The sequence below is a fragment of the Leuresthes tenuis genome, unplaced genomic scaffold (genome assembly GCF_036924035.1).
Source record: "Leuresthes tenuis unplaced genomic scaffold, fLeuTen1.0.hap1 SCAF_13, whole genome shotgun sequence".
In the NCBI taxonomy this organism is placed as follows: domain Eukaryota; kingdom Metazoa; phylum Chordata; class Actinopteri; order Atheriniformes; family Atherinopsidae; genus Leuresthes; species Leuresthes tenuis.
Genome location: NW_027325367.1, coordinates 67,511 through 82,802, shown reverse-complemented (window position 1 = coordinate 82,802; position 15,292 = coordinate 67,511). Strand labels below are relative to the sequence as shown.

Here is a 15,292-nt window from a genome sequence, read left to right as displayed (position 1 = left end):
CAGTCACCAGGAAAAGACGTTGTCATGTTAAGTTCCTACAAATTAAACATTTGAAATATGTACGTTCTGGTACTTTATATTTTAGATACATGCCTCAGTGTCTTCATTGCTTCTGTACCTGTTTTATGCTTTCTTTACTCTTTGGATACATAGTTTGGGACTGATGTATGAATGACTTTGGCCTTGCATGTGAATGTTGTCGTACCAACCAACACAATCGGACCTGGATGGCACCAAAGCATGCCAATCACCTGGCAGTGTCCTGTCCTGTTGCTTTACCTAAACAACTCTGAGTCTTGTTGTTGACATTTTCCTATTTTCATATACCATCCAGACTTTAAGCAAAGGCCACGTGCACTAACCACAGGCATTTAAAAATGTTAAATACCGACATGTGGAACTGTCCGAAATGTAGACATTGCATGTTTTTGTGGTTTGACGGGGCTGTTGAGTCACTGTGATTCAGCTGTTTTCCCGAAGCTTTGGGTGACTCCAACTGAAACATTAGAGTCAGTAAAAGGTCAGCTGGCCAAAAAGCTCACGCTGCAGGTCCTTAAAATAAACCTTAAAGAACCTCCTCCCCCACTCGGGCACCAATTCCAGGCTTGTGCAGATAAACTGACCGACCAGACAAAGGAAACACTTGAATAATCTCTGGATTTCAGAGGCAGAGGTGAGCAGCTTCATCTGCAGCAGCTGTGAGGTCTTCAGTTTAAAGTTTGACCGTCTTTTGTCTCTGTTTGACTGCTTTTGCAGCTTTTAGAATCATTTATGCCCTTTGTGTTAGTGACTGAGGGCAGACGCTCAAATAATTGGTATGTTGTGGAGTTCATAAAGGCACTATTTTCAAATACAGCTCTGACTCTTTTTCCTGATGGTATGGATATTAAATATCTGTTCTTTGCAACTCTGAATCCTGAAGTTGTTTCTGCTCAGCTCTGTTCAGGTTTATAAAAGACAAATGTCAAACCTGAAAGTGTAATGGATCATGTAGTAAAATGAAAGAAATTCCTAAATTTATAACAGCGGAATGACATTACAAATGAAATTATTTTGTATCTTGGAGAAAATTCTGAGGTAGGCTCATGAAGTCTCTGTGTTTTTCTTCTTGTTTGTTTCAGACTGTTGAGCCTCTCTGCTCTGTCATGGCGGCAGCCAGCATTTCTCGATCAAGTTCAGCAGCTCCTGATGCAGCCTTGGAGGATTATTCTATCTACAGCAATCTGAGCGATGACCAGCTTCTGCAACTCGCCATTGAGCGCAGTCTAACCGAGACACACTGCAGCACCACCGACACAACCACACAGCCTTCTCAAAGTCACAGCAGACAAAACTCTTTAGCTCAAAGCACCAACCAACATGGCTGCAGCTCCCATAATCCACCGGATGCCCAGATCACTGCACACTACAGTTCTCCAAACCCTCCGGCGGTAAAGCCTCCTGATCTGTACGTAACCTCAGTTTTTATTTTCATACTTCCTGAAAAAAAACCGCAAGCCTGAAACTCAGCAGCTTTACTTCATAACAAAACTGTGTCGAGGTACAGACCTTTCAAACAGGAGGTTCAGGGTGTCAGAAGTAATTGGACGTGCTGTTTCTTGTTTGTTTAGAAGCTGTTTTTGTTGTGAGCTCAGAGATTGTTGAGTATGGAAATCAAGATAATGTGAAGTGGTTTCTTTCATCAATGAGGAAACGACTCCAGGAGCAGAAACTTTGAGGTTTCAAGGTGAGATCCAAACAAAGGGTTATACTTCAGCCCACGTTGCAGAAACCAGCAGAGTTCTAAGAAACTGAACATGATGAAGGGAGAAAACCCTAACCCTAACCCCAGAGGGATATAGGTGGAAAATGGGACTCCCACAATAAAAACATCAACAAAAGAGTTTCAAACATTGAAATAAGAAAATAGAAAGACCAAATGTCACTTCGACACATCTCTTTCTTAGTCATTGTGTTCCTATTGTGATGCCTTACTTTGCACATTTTAAGTACATTTTTACCCATTTCTTAGTTTTAAACTGCTCTAGCTCCGTCAAGAACAGATTCTCAGTCAGATGGAGGTCTAGATATTGACTTCAACATCTCAAAATGTTTAAAACGCTTCTTTTTTAACCAGGTGTTGCTTTCACAGTAAACTGAGGGTCATTGTCACTCAGGAAAGTGAATCTCCAGTTTCCCCAGAAGACCGGAACAGGTTTTATCCTCAAGAATTTGCGTGTTTTTAGCACCGTCCATCATTTTTTGAATTTAGATCAACCCTGATGGAAAAACATCTCCACAACATGATGCTGCCACCACCGTGCTTCACTAGTCTGTTCTTTCTTGGCAGGTTTGTTGTGGTGTCAGCCACACCTGGACAGGTCAACAGCCCATCACAGAGATAATCCAGTTGGATATCTCTTACTGGTTGGTCAAACCTGTCTTAAGGCTTGTTATCTTCCTGTTTTAGCTCCTAAATCCCCTACCAGAACTCTTTATCTCTTTTTTCCAAACTCCTACATGAAGAAGTAGTAAGTAACGTAAGTACTGACAATGAAACTGAAAACCTCTGTCCTGTTAGGGGCTGGAGAGGACTGGATCCAAAAGCGAACAGGAGACAGAAGGTAGAGGTCAAAAAGGATTTATTCAGGGAGGGGGAAATAAGGATTTCAGGAGGTGAGGAGAATGAACCAGGGTCCAAGTGAGGTGGAAGGAGGCTCCGGGTCCGGGTGACTCCGCGCAAGGCTCGTGAGATGAGTAGTTCCCGTGTTCCGATGATCTCGTGTAGGTGCTCGTGAAGACAGGCTCGGATACGGGCTGCGGGCTGGCTCGGTGGCAGGCTGGGCTGGGTCCAGATCTCTGGCTGGGCGTATACAACTGGCATGCGTGTTCGTCCAATGTGAGACAATAATCCGACACCGCGGGCCAGGAGAGAGCAGGCTTTAACTGGTGCCAGATTGGCAGGGCTGAGGTCACTGATGGAGACAGGCTTGAGGAGGGAAACATGGAACGTGGGATGAATCTTCATAGAATCTGGGAGGATAAGACGGACAGAGGAAGGGTTTATTATTCGGGAAATTGTGAAGGGCCCCACATAACGGGGAGCCAGCTTACGTGACTCTGTTTGGAGTGGAAGATCTCGGGAAGAGAGCCACACTTCTTGCCCGACCTCATACTCAGGGGCCGGAGAGCGATGCAGGTCTGCTAGCCGCTTGTTGTTCTCAGCGGAGCGAGTGAGTGCTGCCCTCACGTTCCTCCAAACCTCCCGGATCCTCCGAAGATGCTCCTCCACGGAAGGAACTGCTACCTCCTCCTCTTGGACTGGGAACGACAGGGGTTGAAAGCCGTAACAAGCCATGAATGGGGACATGAGAGGGAGTTGTGTGCATACTCGATCCAGGGCAGGAAGGAGCTCCAGGAGACCAGGTGATGAGCGGTCACACAGCGCAGCGCTGCTTCCAGGTCCTGATTGGCTTGTTCTGTCTGGCCATTTGTCTGGGGATGATAACCCGAGGAGAGACTGGCTACTGCACCCACCGTTTTACAGAAAGCGCTCCACACTCGGGAGGCAAACTTCAGTCCGTGATCAGACACAATATCAATGGGAATCCCGTGGAGCTTAAACACATGCTTGGACAGAAGATCTGCGGTCTCCAAGGCAGAGGGTAATTTGGGGAGGGGAACATAATGCACAGCTTTGGAGAAATTATCAAAGATGGTGAGTATGACTGTGTTACCTTCAAATGGGGGTAACCCGGTGACGAAATCCACGGCAATATGTGACCAAGGGCGGCTGGGGATGGGTAGAGGATGCAGCAGACCTGCAGCAGGCCGATGGGAAGCTTTGCTTCTGGCACAGACAGAACATGCAGCCACGAACTCACGAATATCCCTGGCCATCCCCGGCTACCAGAAGCGATGGCGGAGAAAGACTAAGGTACGGTGGGTTCCTGGATGACACGTCAGTTTAGACGAATGTCCCCACTGAAGAACCTGTGACCGGACTGCTGGGGGAACAAACAAACAATTAGGAGGACCACCGCCAGGATCCGGAACGTTCCTCTGAGCTTCCTTCACCACCGACTCAATCTCCCATGATGCCACCCCCACCACACAGGTGGAGGGAGTAATAGGATCCATATTCTGGGGACTTGAGGGTGAATAAATGCGGGAGAGCGAGTCCGGTCTTCCATTACGACTGCCGGGACGATAAGACAGCGTATAATTGAACCTGCTGAGGAACAGCGACCAGCGGGCTTGACGTGGATTGAGCCGGTGAGCAGAGGGGAGGTAAGAGAGGTTCTTGTGGTCTGTCCATATAAGAAATGCTTGCTTGCAGCCCTCGAGCCAGTGCCTCCACTACGGAAGAGCCAGAACCACCGCCAGCAACTCACGGTTACCCACGTCGTAGTTACATCAGAGGGGTCAACCTCCACCACAAACTGGAGGGGAGGATCTGGATACTTAAGGATGGGGGCACTCGTGAACAGAGACTTAAGCTTGGAGAAGGCGCGATTGGACTCAGGGGTCCACTGGAAGGTGATCTTGGTGGAGGTCAGACAAGTAAGTGGGTCGGCTACTTTACTGTAATCCCTGATGAAGCGGCGGTAGAAGTTGGCGAAACCTAGGAAGCGTTGTAGCTCCTTGCGGTTCTCGGGAGGCCAGTCGGCGATGGCTCTTATTTTGACAGGGTCAGGCTCCAGCTGGCCTTGAGCGATGATGTAACCAAGGAAGCTGACGGAGGGGGCGTGGAACTCGCATTTCTCTGGTTTGACATACAGCTTATCTTGAAGCAGACGCTGGAGAACTAACCTCACATGCTGACGGGTGTTCCTTGAGAGACCGAGAGAAGATGAGGATGTCATCTAAGTAGATGAAAATGAAATGGTTCAGCATATCCCGGAAGAGGCCGTTCATGAGGGTCTGGAAAACGGCGGGGGCATTAGTGAGTCCAAAGGGCATGACAAGATATTCAAACTGTCCATGGGGTGTGTTGAACGCGGTCTTCCATTCATCTCCTTCGCGAATCCTGATGAGGTGATAGGCGTTCCGGAGGTCCAACTTGGAAAAGACTCTTATTGTGTTGTTGGATGTGTAAGGTCATCGTGTTGCTGAGAGACCGTCGACTTTAACTCGTCTTCTGTTTCCTGATAGAACATTATTACAGACAGACATGGCTGTATCTGTGGGAGTCTCTGAGTGCATTAGTTTGGCCTTTTGTGCCCTTCCTTGTCTCTTGATGTCCTCCTCCTCCATTGAGTGTACGGCGGATGAGATGAGTCGAAAAGTCTTCTCTAACTGACTCCAGGTCAGCATGAAGGACTTTACATGTTAGATTGGTGTCTTTGTTGTGAACCCTCACAGATATACATTTTCGTCTTATCTCTGCATTCTGGAAGAATCTTATACCCCTAAACATCTTGATAAAATATTAACTGTTTGAAATATATTGTTGTTGTTTCCTTTGTGCTACATTAAATTAGTTAATGTGCATTAATTTATTAACATATTCTGAATTAAGATTGCCTTTGCTCTGGCTGCTATTTCTGCTGTTTGATGTTTCAGCTCTAACAGTCTGAACAGACGGCTATTAGGATATCTGCCATACTGGAAACTTTCCGTTTCTGTGCTCTGATTGGCTGCTCCACCTGTCTCTGTGCTCCAATTAGTTTAGCTTGATGTGACAGACTTGAATTGAATTAAAGCAAATTAGATCCTGGCTCACTCTAACATCTCGCAGAGCTCCTGCTGAGCTCCGATTGGCTGCTCTCATTGAGTGTGCTCTTGGTGCCGACAGGAAGACATTTGACGGGACAGTTAGCCGGTTCATAACGGGTTCTGGCAGGAGGATGGTGGCGTACCGTAGAGCTGATGGCAGTCTGATCCACATCGCTCCAGAACCTGAAGAGTGAGTTTCAATCGAGGAACCACCTGACTCACCTGTGCAGATGTACAGAGATGAGTTCAGGCGTTCTGGTGGGACAGGTGTACAACTTTGTCTATGATTCAGGTGTGCAGTTTTACAGGTGAGACAGGTGTGCCAATTAAGGCAGGTGAAACAGTTGAGACAGGTAAACCAGTTGAGACAGGTGTACAGGTGACTGACAGGTTTTGTCCCCTCAGGGAGGAGGAGCCTCTGTTCAAAGCCATCCGTGAAGGTGATGCAGTACGAGTGAAAGAGCTGGCGATGCGTCCGGGAACAAACCTGATGATGCCCAGTAAACCGGGCTGGCTTGCGGTCCACCAGGCCGCCTGGTTCGGCCAGGACACCTGTCTGCGAATGCTCCTGTCAGGTAAGTTCACACATATAGACAGCGACACCATGATGTTATAAAGATGATGCTATTTGTCCATTTGTGTGAGCAGCTCAGCCTGGGATGATCAACAAGAGGGCGGTATGTGGCGAGACGCCGCTGCTTGTTGCCACCAGCAGAGACCATCTGGGATGTGTTCAGGTGCTGCTGGAAAATGGAGCTGCGCCAGACATCGCAAACTACGATAAAGAGACTCCACTCTACAAAGGTAAATAGACCGTGATACGGTGAACGCATCACTGCTTTAGATCACCTGAGAGTTAAACTGCGTCCAGGAATCAGGCGTCTGTTTAGAATATCACACTTTTTCTTCTCATCCAAGAGATTTATTTAATTCTTTAGATTAGCTCTTGGTAAACTACAGATGAGCTTTATGACTCTTAATTCTTCCTGGTTAGTTTTTATAATACCACTTGATTAATGGACCATTAACTGAACAGTTTCATGCACCACTTGAATGTTTCATGATGAGCAAATACTGTTTGAAAAAGTTTGACTCCTCATCAGGTGTTTTGTGTGTGAGAGAATTACATTTTACCAGCATGAATTACTGTGATACACTAAAGCAAAGCTACAGAATCCCAATGTGACCTCTCTAATGAAGGGATTCCTGCAGTTTTTTGGGTAGTTACTTCTAATATTTGGCTTTTGTTCTCTTGCAGCAAGCGAAAAGAGCAACGCTGCCATCGTGGCGGGGCTGCTGAATCATGGAGCAGAGGTGAATACCCGCTGCATTCTGGGCTGGACGGCTCTGCAGCAAGCTGTGCTCCAAAACAACGTGGAGATATGTGAGATGCTGCTGAAAGCTGGAGCCAATCACAACCTCCGCAATATGTACGGCATCAGCCCGCTGTTCACAGCCGCTCAGTACGGGAAACTCGCCACCCTGCGCTTTCTCCTTAAACATGGTACCTGAAGAACTTACTGAACTCTTTAATGCTAGTGCTAAATACTTCTGCTGTTAACTAGTCGGTCCACGATGAACTAATAATGACATAGTGTACTAACAGTCCAAAAAGTGCAGACCCCTGCACAAATTTACATTTATTAATTAATTAATTAGCAACATTAATTAATTAGCTAATTCTTTTTTATCCAAAGTGACGTAAAAATGAGGGAAACATATTTTAAGTCTATAAATACAATTCAGTTTTATTTATAAAGCACCAAATCACAGCAAATGTCATCTCAGGGCACTTCAAAGACACAGTCCAATTCAAGCTAATTAAAATCCAATTCATTGTTATCCAATCAAATCTAAGTCATTCAATTCTAAATGAGTCCAATTCACACAGAGCTAATTTTCAAAAGGTTTCCTAGCTAAGATAACCAACAGATTACACTGACACTTCCCTTTGATCCAATCCCCCGTCCTGATTAAGCACGAGGCGACTGTGGAGAGAAAAAACTCTTTTTAACAGGAAGAAACCTCCATCAGAAACAGAGAGCAAAGTGAGGAGAGGTGCATCATGGGAGGTCCCCCAGCAGTCTAGGCCGAGTGTGCTGAGACCGGGGATAGTGTGCTAAATCAATATAAATCTGTTTAAATGTCAGAGTCCAAGTAGAACCAGTCCAGAGTGAGAGTTAGAGGTGTTCTCTGAGGAGGGAGACCTTGCTCTGACGGCATCTGTAGCTGATTCCACCATCATGCAACCACCAGTGAGAACAGTCCAGATGGAGAATGCCTTGTTTGTAGGGATGGCAGAACCAGATGAGGTTCCTGAGAGGAACATAGAGGTTCAGAAGGAGCATCAGCCTGTATGACTGAGATTAAACTGCTGCTGCAGACCCAGAAATATCTCTGTAGGCAGCATCAGGGACTGGATCTGATTCAGGCAGCCATGGGCAGCCGGTGGAGGTCACTGAGGAGAGGAGGGTCATGTGACCTTTTTGGTTGATGGAACAGAGTTCAGACCATCTGTAGGGATTCCCCTGTGCATGCTGGGAGATAACCATGGTCTGTAAGGCAAGGCAAGGCAAGGCAAGTTTATTTGTATAGAACAATTCAACGACAAGGTGATTCAAAGCGCTTTACAGAGACATAAAAACAGAAGAAATAAAAAATGAAAAGCATGATTTAAAATTTAAGCAAAAGAAAGAAATAAGAACAATAGATAAAATCAGAAAAAATTATATATATATGAAAGATAAAAAAATAGTTAAAATATGATTCCGTTTTGAAACTCAAGCTTATTCAAATGCAGCTGAAAATAGATGTTTTCAACCTGGACTTAAATACTGAGTGTTTCAGCTGATCTGAGGCTTTCTGGGAGTTTGTTCCAGACATGTGGAGCATAGAAGCTGAATGCAGCTTCTCCAGGTCTGGTTCTGACTCTGGGAACTGATAAAGAACCGGATCCAGATGACCTGAGGGGTCTGGGAGGTTCATAGTGGGTCAGGAGGTCACTGATGTATTTTGGTCCTTGACCATTCAGAGCTTTATAGACCAGCATCAGAACTTTAAAGTCCTCTGATGGACAGGCAGCCAGTGTAAAGACTTCAGAGCTGGACTGATGTGCTCCACTTTTTTGGTCTCAGTGAGGACTCGAGCAGCTGAGTTCTGGATGAGCTGCAGGTGTCTAACTGACTTTTTAGGCAGACCTGTAAAGATGCTGTTACAATAACCAAACCTACTAAAGATGAATGCATGGACTAGTTTTTCCAGGTCCTGCTGAGACATCAGATCTTTTAGCCTTGATATATTCTTAAGGTGATAGTCGGCTGACTTTGTTGTTGCCTTAATGTGTTTGTCCAAATTTAGGTCTGAGTCCATCACTACACCCAGATTTCTGGCCTGGTTGGTAGTTTTTAAATTTATAGATTGAAGCTCTGTGGTGATTTTCAATTGTTTATCTTTGGCTCCAAAGACAATTACCTCAGTTTTGTTTTTGTTTAGCTGGAGGAAGTTGTGGCACATCCAGTCATTAATCTCCTCAATGCATTTTCCAAGGGCCTGTACAGGCCCTCGGTCTCCTGGTGACATTGTTATATACATCTGTGTGTCATCTGCATAGCTATGGTAGTTGATTTGGTTGTTTTTTATAATCTGTGCCAGTGGGAGCATGTAGATGTTAAACAGAAGAGGTCCCAGGATGGAACCTTGGGGAACTCCACATGTGATTCTTGTCTGCTCAGATGTAAAGTTACCTATTGACACAAAGTACTTCCTGTTCTCTAAGTATGTTTTAAACCAGTTTACTACAGTTCTAGAAAGACCAGCCCAGTTCTCCAGTCGTTTGAGTAATATATTGTGGTCAACTGTATCAAAGGCAGCACTGAGATCCAGTAAAACTAAGACTGACATTTTTCCACTGTCTGTATTCAGACATATGTCATTAAACACTTTGGTCAGAGCAGTCTCAGTGCTGTGGTGCTGTCTAAAGCCTGACTGGAAGCTATCATAGCAGTTATTTTGTGTTAAAAAGTAATTAAGCTGTTGAAAAACCGCTTTTTCAATGATCTTACTTAAAAATGGGAGATTTGAGATGGGCCTGTAGTTGTTCATTTGCGTCTTGTCATGATTGTCCTTTTTCAGCAGAGGTTTGATTACAGCTGTTTTTAGTGGCTCTGGAAACACACCTGACGTTAAGGACAAGTTCACAATCAGTAACAGGTCTGAATCCAAAGTCTTTGAGACCCCTTTGAAAGAACCTGTTGGCAGGATGTCTAAACAGCAAGAGGAGGAGTTCAGCTGACGTAAGATGTCCTCCAGGTCTTTACTGTTAATGGGTTGAAACAGTGTCATGGTGCTTAAACCGGTTTTCGGTGGACACGGTACATATGCTGAACCTGCTGCTGATGGTGGAATGGAGTTCAGTTGCCACTGAACAGGAGGGTTTGTTAGCCTGTCAACTGTAGCAAATAAGGCCCGAGCATTATGACTGTTTTTGGTGATGATGTCAGAGAAGTAGGACTTCCTTGCATTCCTCAGGTGTAAATTATAAGAGTGAAGTTTCTCTTTATAGATGTCATAATGAACCTGGAGATTTGTTTTTCTCCATCTGCACTCAGCTTTCCGACTTCTACTTCTTCCTTCCAGAGATAACCTTCACCTTAATGGGAGCAATAGTATCCATAACATTTAACATTTTAGTATTAAAGCTACTGACAAGCTCACTGACTGAACCACCGGACAGGGCAGGTGTTAAAGAGAAGACCTGGTTAAAGGTCTCACTACTGTTTTCAGTTATACACCGTTTTGAGATCACTGCTGTTGAGACATTTGTGTGCACTGAACTCGTTCTCTCAAAGAAAACACAGGAATGGTCAGACAGGCCCACATCAGACACAGTAATCTTTGAAATGCTCAGACCCTTAGAGATCACTAAGTCTAGAGTGTGCCCCCTACTGTGCGTGGGCTCTGTTATATGCTGAGTCAGCCCAAAGTTGTCCAGAGTGTTCCTCAGGTCTTTAGTCCCTCTGTCCTGAGGGTTGTCCATATGGATGTTAAAATCACCAACAATAATTATACAGTCAAAATCAGATCATAGACAGCAGTTCACTGAGGAAAAATCTGCACAGTATTTAGGGGGCCTGTAAACATTCAGAAACAGGACTCTGGGTGAGGCCTTTATGTGTTTATGTTTTATGTTTATGCATTTAGCAGACGATTTTATCCAAAACGACTTACAGGTAGGCATTTAGGGTAAGGGGGTCTTGCCTAGGGACCCCTACTGGAGATAGTACCTTTCATGCAGGGGATTTGAACTCAGGTCTCCCACATGGAAGGTGGCAATCATACCACTACAGTAAGACTGCGACCCCTCCTCCTCTCCTGCTCACTCTGGTCTCGCTGATAAAACTGTTAGCTTTGTGAATGAGGAGCTGATGCTGTGATGATGGACTGATTGGGATGGTATAGATAAACTTCTATTTCGGAATTGCACTCTCCTTGTTGTCATAGTTCTGGAAAAAAAAAATCCTGTTGAGAATCAGGTTATTTGACTGTTAGGTTGAAAATATTTATCCAGAGTCACTACAATCTGAAATTCCTTCTCTCTTAGTGTTATGAATGATTGAATTAATTGTAATCCAATCATAATCCAATCAAATCAAATTAATTAAATTCCAAATTAGTCCAATTCATACACAGCCAATTTAAAAGAATAGCCCATCCAAGGAAACCAACAGATGGCTCTGAAACTTCTCATTGATCCAATCTCCCATCCTGAGCTGCACGAGGCGACTGTGGGAAGAAAAAACTCCCATTTAACAGGAAGAAACCTCCATCAGAACCAGAACGAGGAAGGGTGGCCAAGGTCCTTGAGAGCTGACTCCTGAGTACTGATCCCATTTTCTCATCCTGGTTCTCCTGCAGGTGCAGACATTAACACTCAGGCAGATGATGGGGCCACAGCTCTGTATGAAGCTGCTAAAAATGGACACGAAGAGATCGTTGAACTGCTCCTGTCCCAGAATGCTGATGCTAACAAGCCTGGTAGGACAGGACTGTTACCGCTTCACATCGCTGCCCAGAGAAGCAGTGACATGTGGGTACACTGTGTTTTATGAGGTTCAAACCAATACACAATGTAACATTAAAGGGGAACTCCGGTATTTTTAAACCTAGACCTTATTTCTGGCATGAAATACGCTTATTTACTCACCGAGAACAGTTTGGCGAAAGTCGGCATCCTTCAGAAGATGTTTAGATCACTCGCGATCCATATAACGGGAAAGAGCAGGGCGTAGAAAATACTGATAGTAAGTGTCTTAAACCAGCTACCAGAAGACACTCTGGACATGTTGAACCTTCCTCGTAGCACAGAGCTCAGGATAAACGTAGGACTGAGATTAAAAGATGAAGGAAATAATCCTTAATCAGGATTAAGTTACAATATATTTTCTGAATATTTCTTGCTAAATTCTTGTCCTGAGCTGCATCTTGTTTCCAGAATTGTGTCCATGTTGATCCCAGCCACCAGTAAGACCAGAATCCGGCGGACTGGTATCAGTCCACTACACCTGGCAGCAGAGCGTAACTGTGACGACATACTGGAGATGTTGATTGAGGCGGGATTTGATGTCAATGCTCAGCTATCAGAGGAACGGTCAAGACTTTATGCAGACCGCCGCAGCTCCATACTCTACTTCTCTGTCATCAACAACAACGTCGATGCAGTGCGCCTGTTGCTGGCTGCTGGCGCCGACCCAAACCTCGACGTATTCAAGCCACTGATGGTTGCTGCAAGGCACGGCTGCATTCAGACTATCACCCTGCTGGTTGAGCATGGCGCCAACATCAACGCTGCCATTCCCACCCACCCCACCACCTTCCCTGCCGTCTATATGTTCTCCATGAAATACCTTCCCATGTTCAAGTACCTGCTGGACCACGGAGGTGACGCTCGCTCCTGCTTCGACTGTGTGTACGGCAGCCAGCCTCATCCACCAATAAAAACCACCCGATCAGACAGGAGCGGGCTGCGTGACACCGACCAAATGGTGCTAGAGACAGGGCTGAGAAGAGGCATTCAGGTGAGTTTATCTTTTCCAAACACATTTATATGGGTGGGACTTATGACAGAGATAAGAGCTCGAAGGTAAAGGTTGTGAATTACCCTAAAATCAGCCCATATGTTTAAAACCAGGCCTTCAGAATAAAGCTGTTTGATTGGTTGACAGCTCTGTGATTGATTGACTGACAGTTCTGTTATGTATTTGTTGACAGTTCTGTGAGATGATATCTGTCTCCTGTATCTCTCGGTGGGCGGGGCCGATCATTGACGTCCTACTGGACTATGTTGGTCACGTGACTCTCTGCTCCAGACTGATAGAACACCTGGACAGTTACTCTGAATGGAGTTCCATCAAGGAAAAAGCAGGTGAGTCACTAACTGATAAATGTTACTAGTCTGTTTTGAGTGCTCAGTTCAGTTCAGTTCAATGCATAAACTGTCACTGCACAATGGACAAATAAGTAACTGAAAAAAGACTAAACTAAGTATAAATCTACATAAGTATTGAACTTAATATACGAGTATTGAATTGCACATACCCAGCACCATTGGACAAGCCACACTGAATTATTATGGTGCACAGTCAACTTCTGTAAAAACTGTTGTTTAATCTGCAAGTGCGGGACTTTATAGACTGGTAGTGCCTCCCAGAGGGTTATAGAGTGAAAGGATGTGGATGGGAGTGGTCTCTGATGTTTTTATCTCAGCAGAAGGACCGTATTCTGTAAAAGTCCTCTTGTGTTGGTCAGCTATAGTACCAGTGGCCAATCCCAGTACTGCTGTCTGCTAATTTTATGATGGGGTTTCCTCACTGGATCAATGTATAGTCATAAGTGTAAAGGGAAAACAGAGGAGGACTCAACAATTTCAATGTCAGGGAGGACAAGTGGTGAGTCCCCATCCTGACAATCATAACTTACACATAGTTCTGCTGCTATAGGCCTCGACTGCTGGGGGACCTCCCATGATGCACCTCTCCTCCCTCTGCTCTCTTTACTGTTCATGTGCACATGACATTATTATTGTCATTAACTTGTGTTTCTCTCTGTCAGCAGGTATCTCTGGCCTGGTGTTACGCTGCTTGTTGTCCCCTCTTTTCTGTCCTCTCAACCCCAGCTGGTTGAGGCAGATGGACCCTCCCTGGTTCTGGTTCTGATGACGGTTTCTTCCTGTTAAAAGGAGTTTTTTCTCTCCACAGTCTCATCTGTCCGTTTCTGTTGCAGCTCCTCCTCGGCCACTGATGCAACTCTGTAGACTTCAGATTCTCCAGCTTGTTGGACGTCGACAGTTGAAGAGGTTACCACTGCCTGGAGGTCTGATCCGCTTCCTTCAACATCTGGAGATGTCTCTGGATGAATGCTGACAATATTCCTGCTTATTTCTGAACTGATGTGGAGACAGAGTCTGGTTGTGAATCAGCAGCAGACAAAGCTACTCCTGATGGTTGTACTATGAAGCGAGATCAGTATCATTGAGTCCTGTTGAACCAAGACTCACAAAGTTGTCTCTGTTTTAACCAACTGGACCACCATCGTGCTGACCTGGTCACCATGGTAACTGATGCTGAGCTCATGTTTCTGTTTAGAGTTTCAGATTAAATGTTCAGTAACAGATGGCTCTGTTCCCTGGATATAGTCCTGATGATCTCCCAGACAGCAAACTCAGACAGTTAAATGATGAAAGTTGATGTCTGACTCTGGAACATTTAAAAAACTTAGGTTATGGGTTAGGTTAAATTTATGTTGAACAGACATTAGGTCGATCAATAACTGACAGGATATCAGTCATTCAGTATTCCAGGTTTAGATGTTGGTCAAATGTTGGCATTGAAATCCCCAAAATAATCACAACACAATGTTGATTCAGAGTTTAATCTGTTCAATCTCTGAGTCACCATGGATGGGAATCTGAACTCAACATCAGCCTTTTGGACAAGAACGGGAATGTTAAATGTCCAAACCTGCTGACCCAACAAAGAAGCTGCAGTTTTCCCCCTGCTGACATTTGACCTAACATTGGTCAGAACCTTCATTAGTCTGTGCCCGTATATCAGATAATATTCGATCAATAACATTTCTGTCTGATATGGTGGATGACTGAGGCGATTTCTTCCTTATTATGAGACAGAGTCAGAGCTAAATGTTCTGAGCTTTTGGCTGTAATGACTTTGCTTCGTGGTACACCCCTCTGCTGGTTAACTTCCATGAACTGATTTCAGCGTTAGTTTGGTTGTGGTGTGTAGCTTTCATGTTTCATCTGTTCAGTTTGAGAATTAAAGCAAACAACATCTGATCATTTAACATTTAACATCTGCATTTTTGAATTTCCCCCACTGGGGGATGAATAAAGTATTTTTCTATTCAATTCTAAAGAGAAAGATGATGGCAGACTGATAATTGGTCACTTTAATGATTCATCTGTTTTTAATGAGACATTAATCATCTGGTTGTTGTCATGGCAACCAAACAGATAATGTCACTTCCTGTGCCAATAATGAGTTTACTGCAGCTGTTTGACAACATTAGACACCTTCATCATTAA

The 15,292-nt window shown here is 44.7% G+C and overlaps 1 protein-coding gene across 3 annotated transcripts; it reads left to right on the top strand.

Annotated features, from left to right (window-relative positions):
* The first annotated feature begins 492 nt into the window (after positions 1–492).
* LOC140267312 (ankyrin repeat and SOCS box protein 2-like) lies at positions 493–15,043 on the top strand. Of its 3 annotated transcripts, none has more exons than XM_072362546.1 (10): positions 493–703; positions 1,122–1,447; positions 5,777–5,887; positions 6,103–6,272; positions 6,346–6,501; positions 6,956–7,201; positions 11,611–11,782; positions 12,188–12,770; positions 12,964–13,117; positions 13,975–15,043. In XM_072362546.1, the coding sequence occupies exons 2-10, from the start codon at positions 1,146–1,148 to the stop codon at positions 14,112–14,114; spliced, it is 2,034 nt and encodes a 677-aa protein (XP_072218647.1). In that variant the 5' UTR covers positions 493–703; positions 1,122–1,145; the 3' UTR covers positions 14,115–15,043. The 3 variants fall into 3 exon arrangements, with proteins under 3 accessions (XP_072218647.1, XP_072218646.1, XP_072218648.1); XM_072362545.1 differs by having other exon boundaries at positions 494–673; XM_072362547.1 differs by lacking the exon at positions 5,777–5,887 and having other exon boundaries at positions 496–673.
* The last annotated feature ends 249 nt before the right edge of the window (positions 15,044–15,292 follow it).

Bases quoted from the DNA above. Each gene is read 5' to 3' on its own strand.
- LOC140267312 (XM_072362546.1), top strand. From the start codon at position 1,146: ATGGCGGCAGCCAGCATTTCTCGATCAAGTTCAGCAGCTCCTGATGCA. The intron at 1,448-5,776 runs GTACGTAACCTC...TGGTGCCGACAG, and splicing joins GCGGTAAAGCCTCCTGATCT to GAAGACATTTGACGGGACAG. The intron at 5,888-6,102 runs GTGAGTTTCAAT...TTGTCCCCTCAG, and splicing joins ATCGCTCCAGAACCTGAAGA to GGAGGAGGAGCCTCTGTTCA.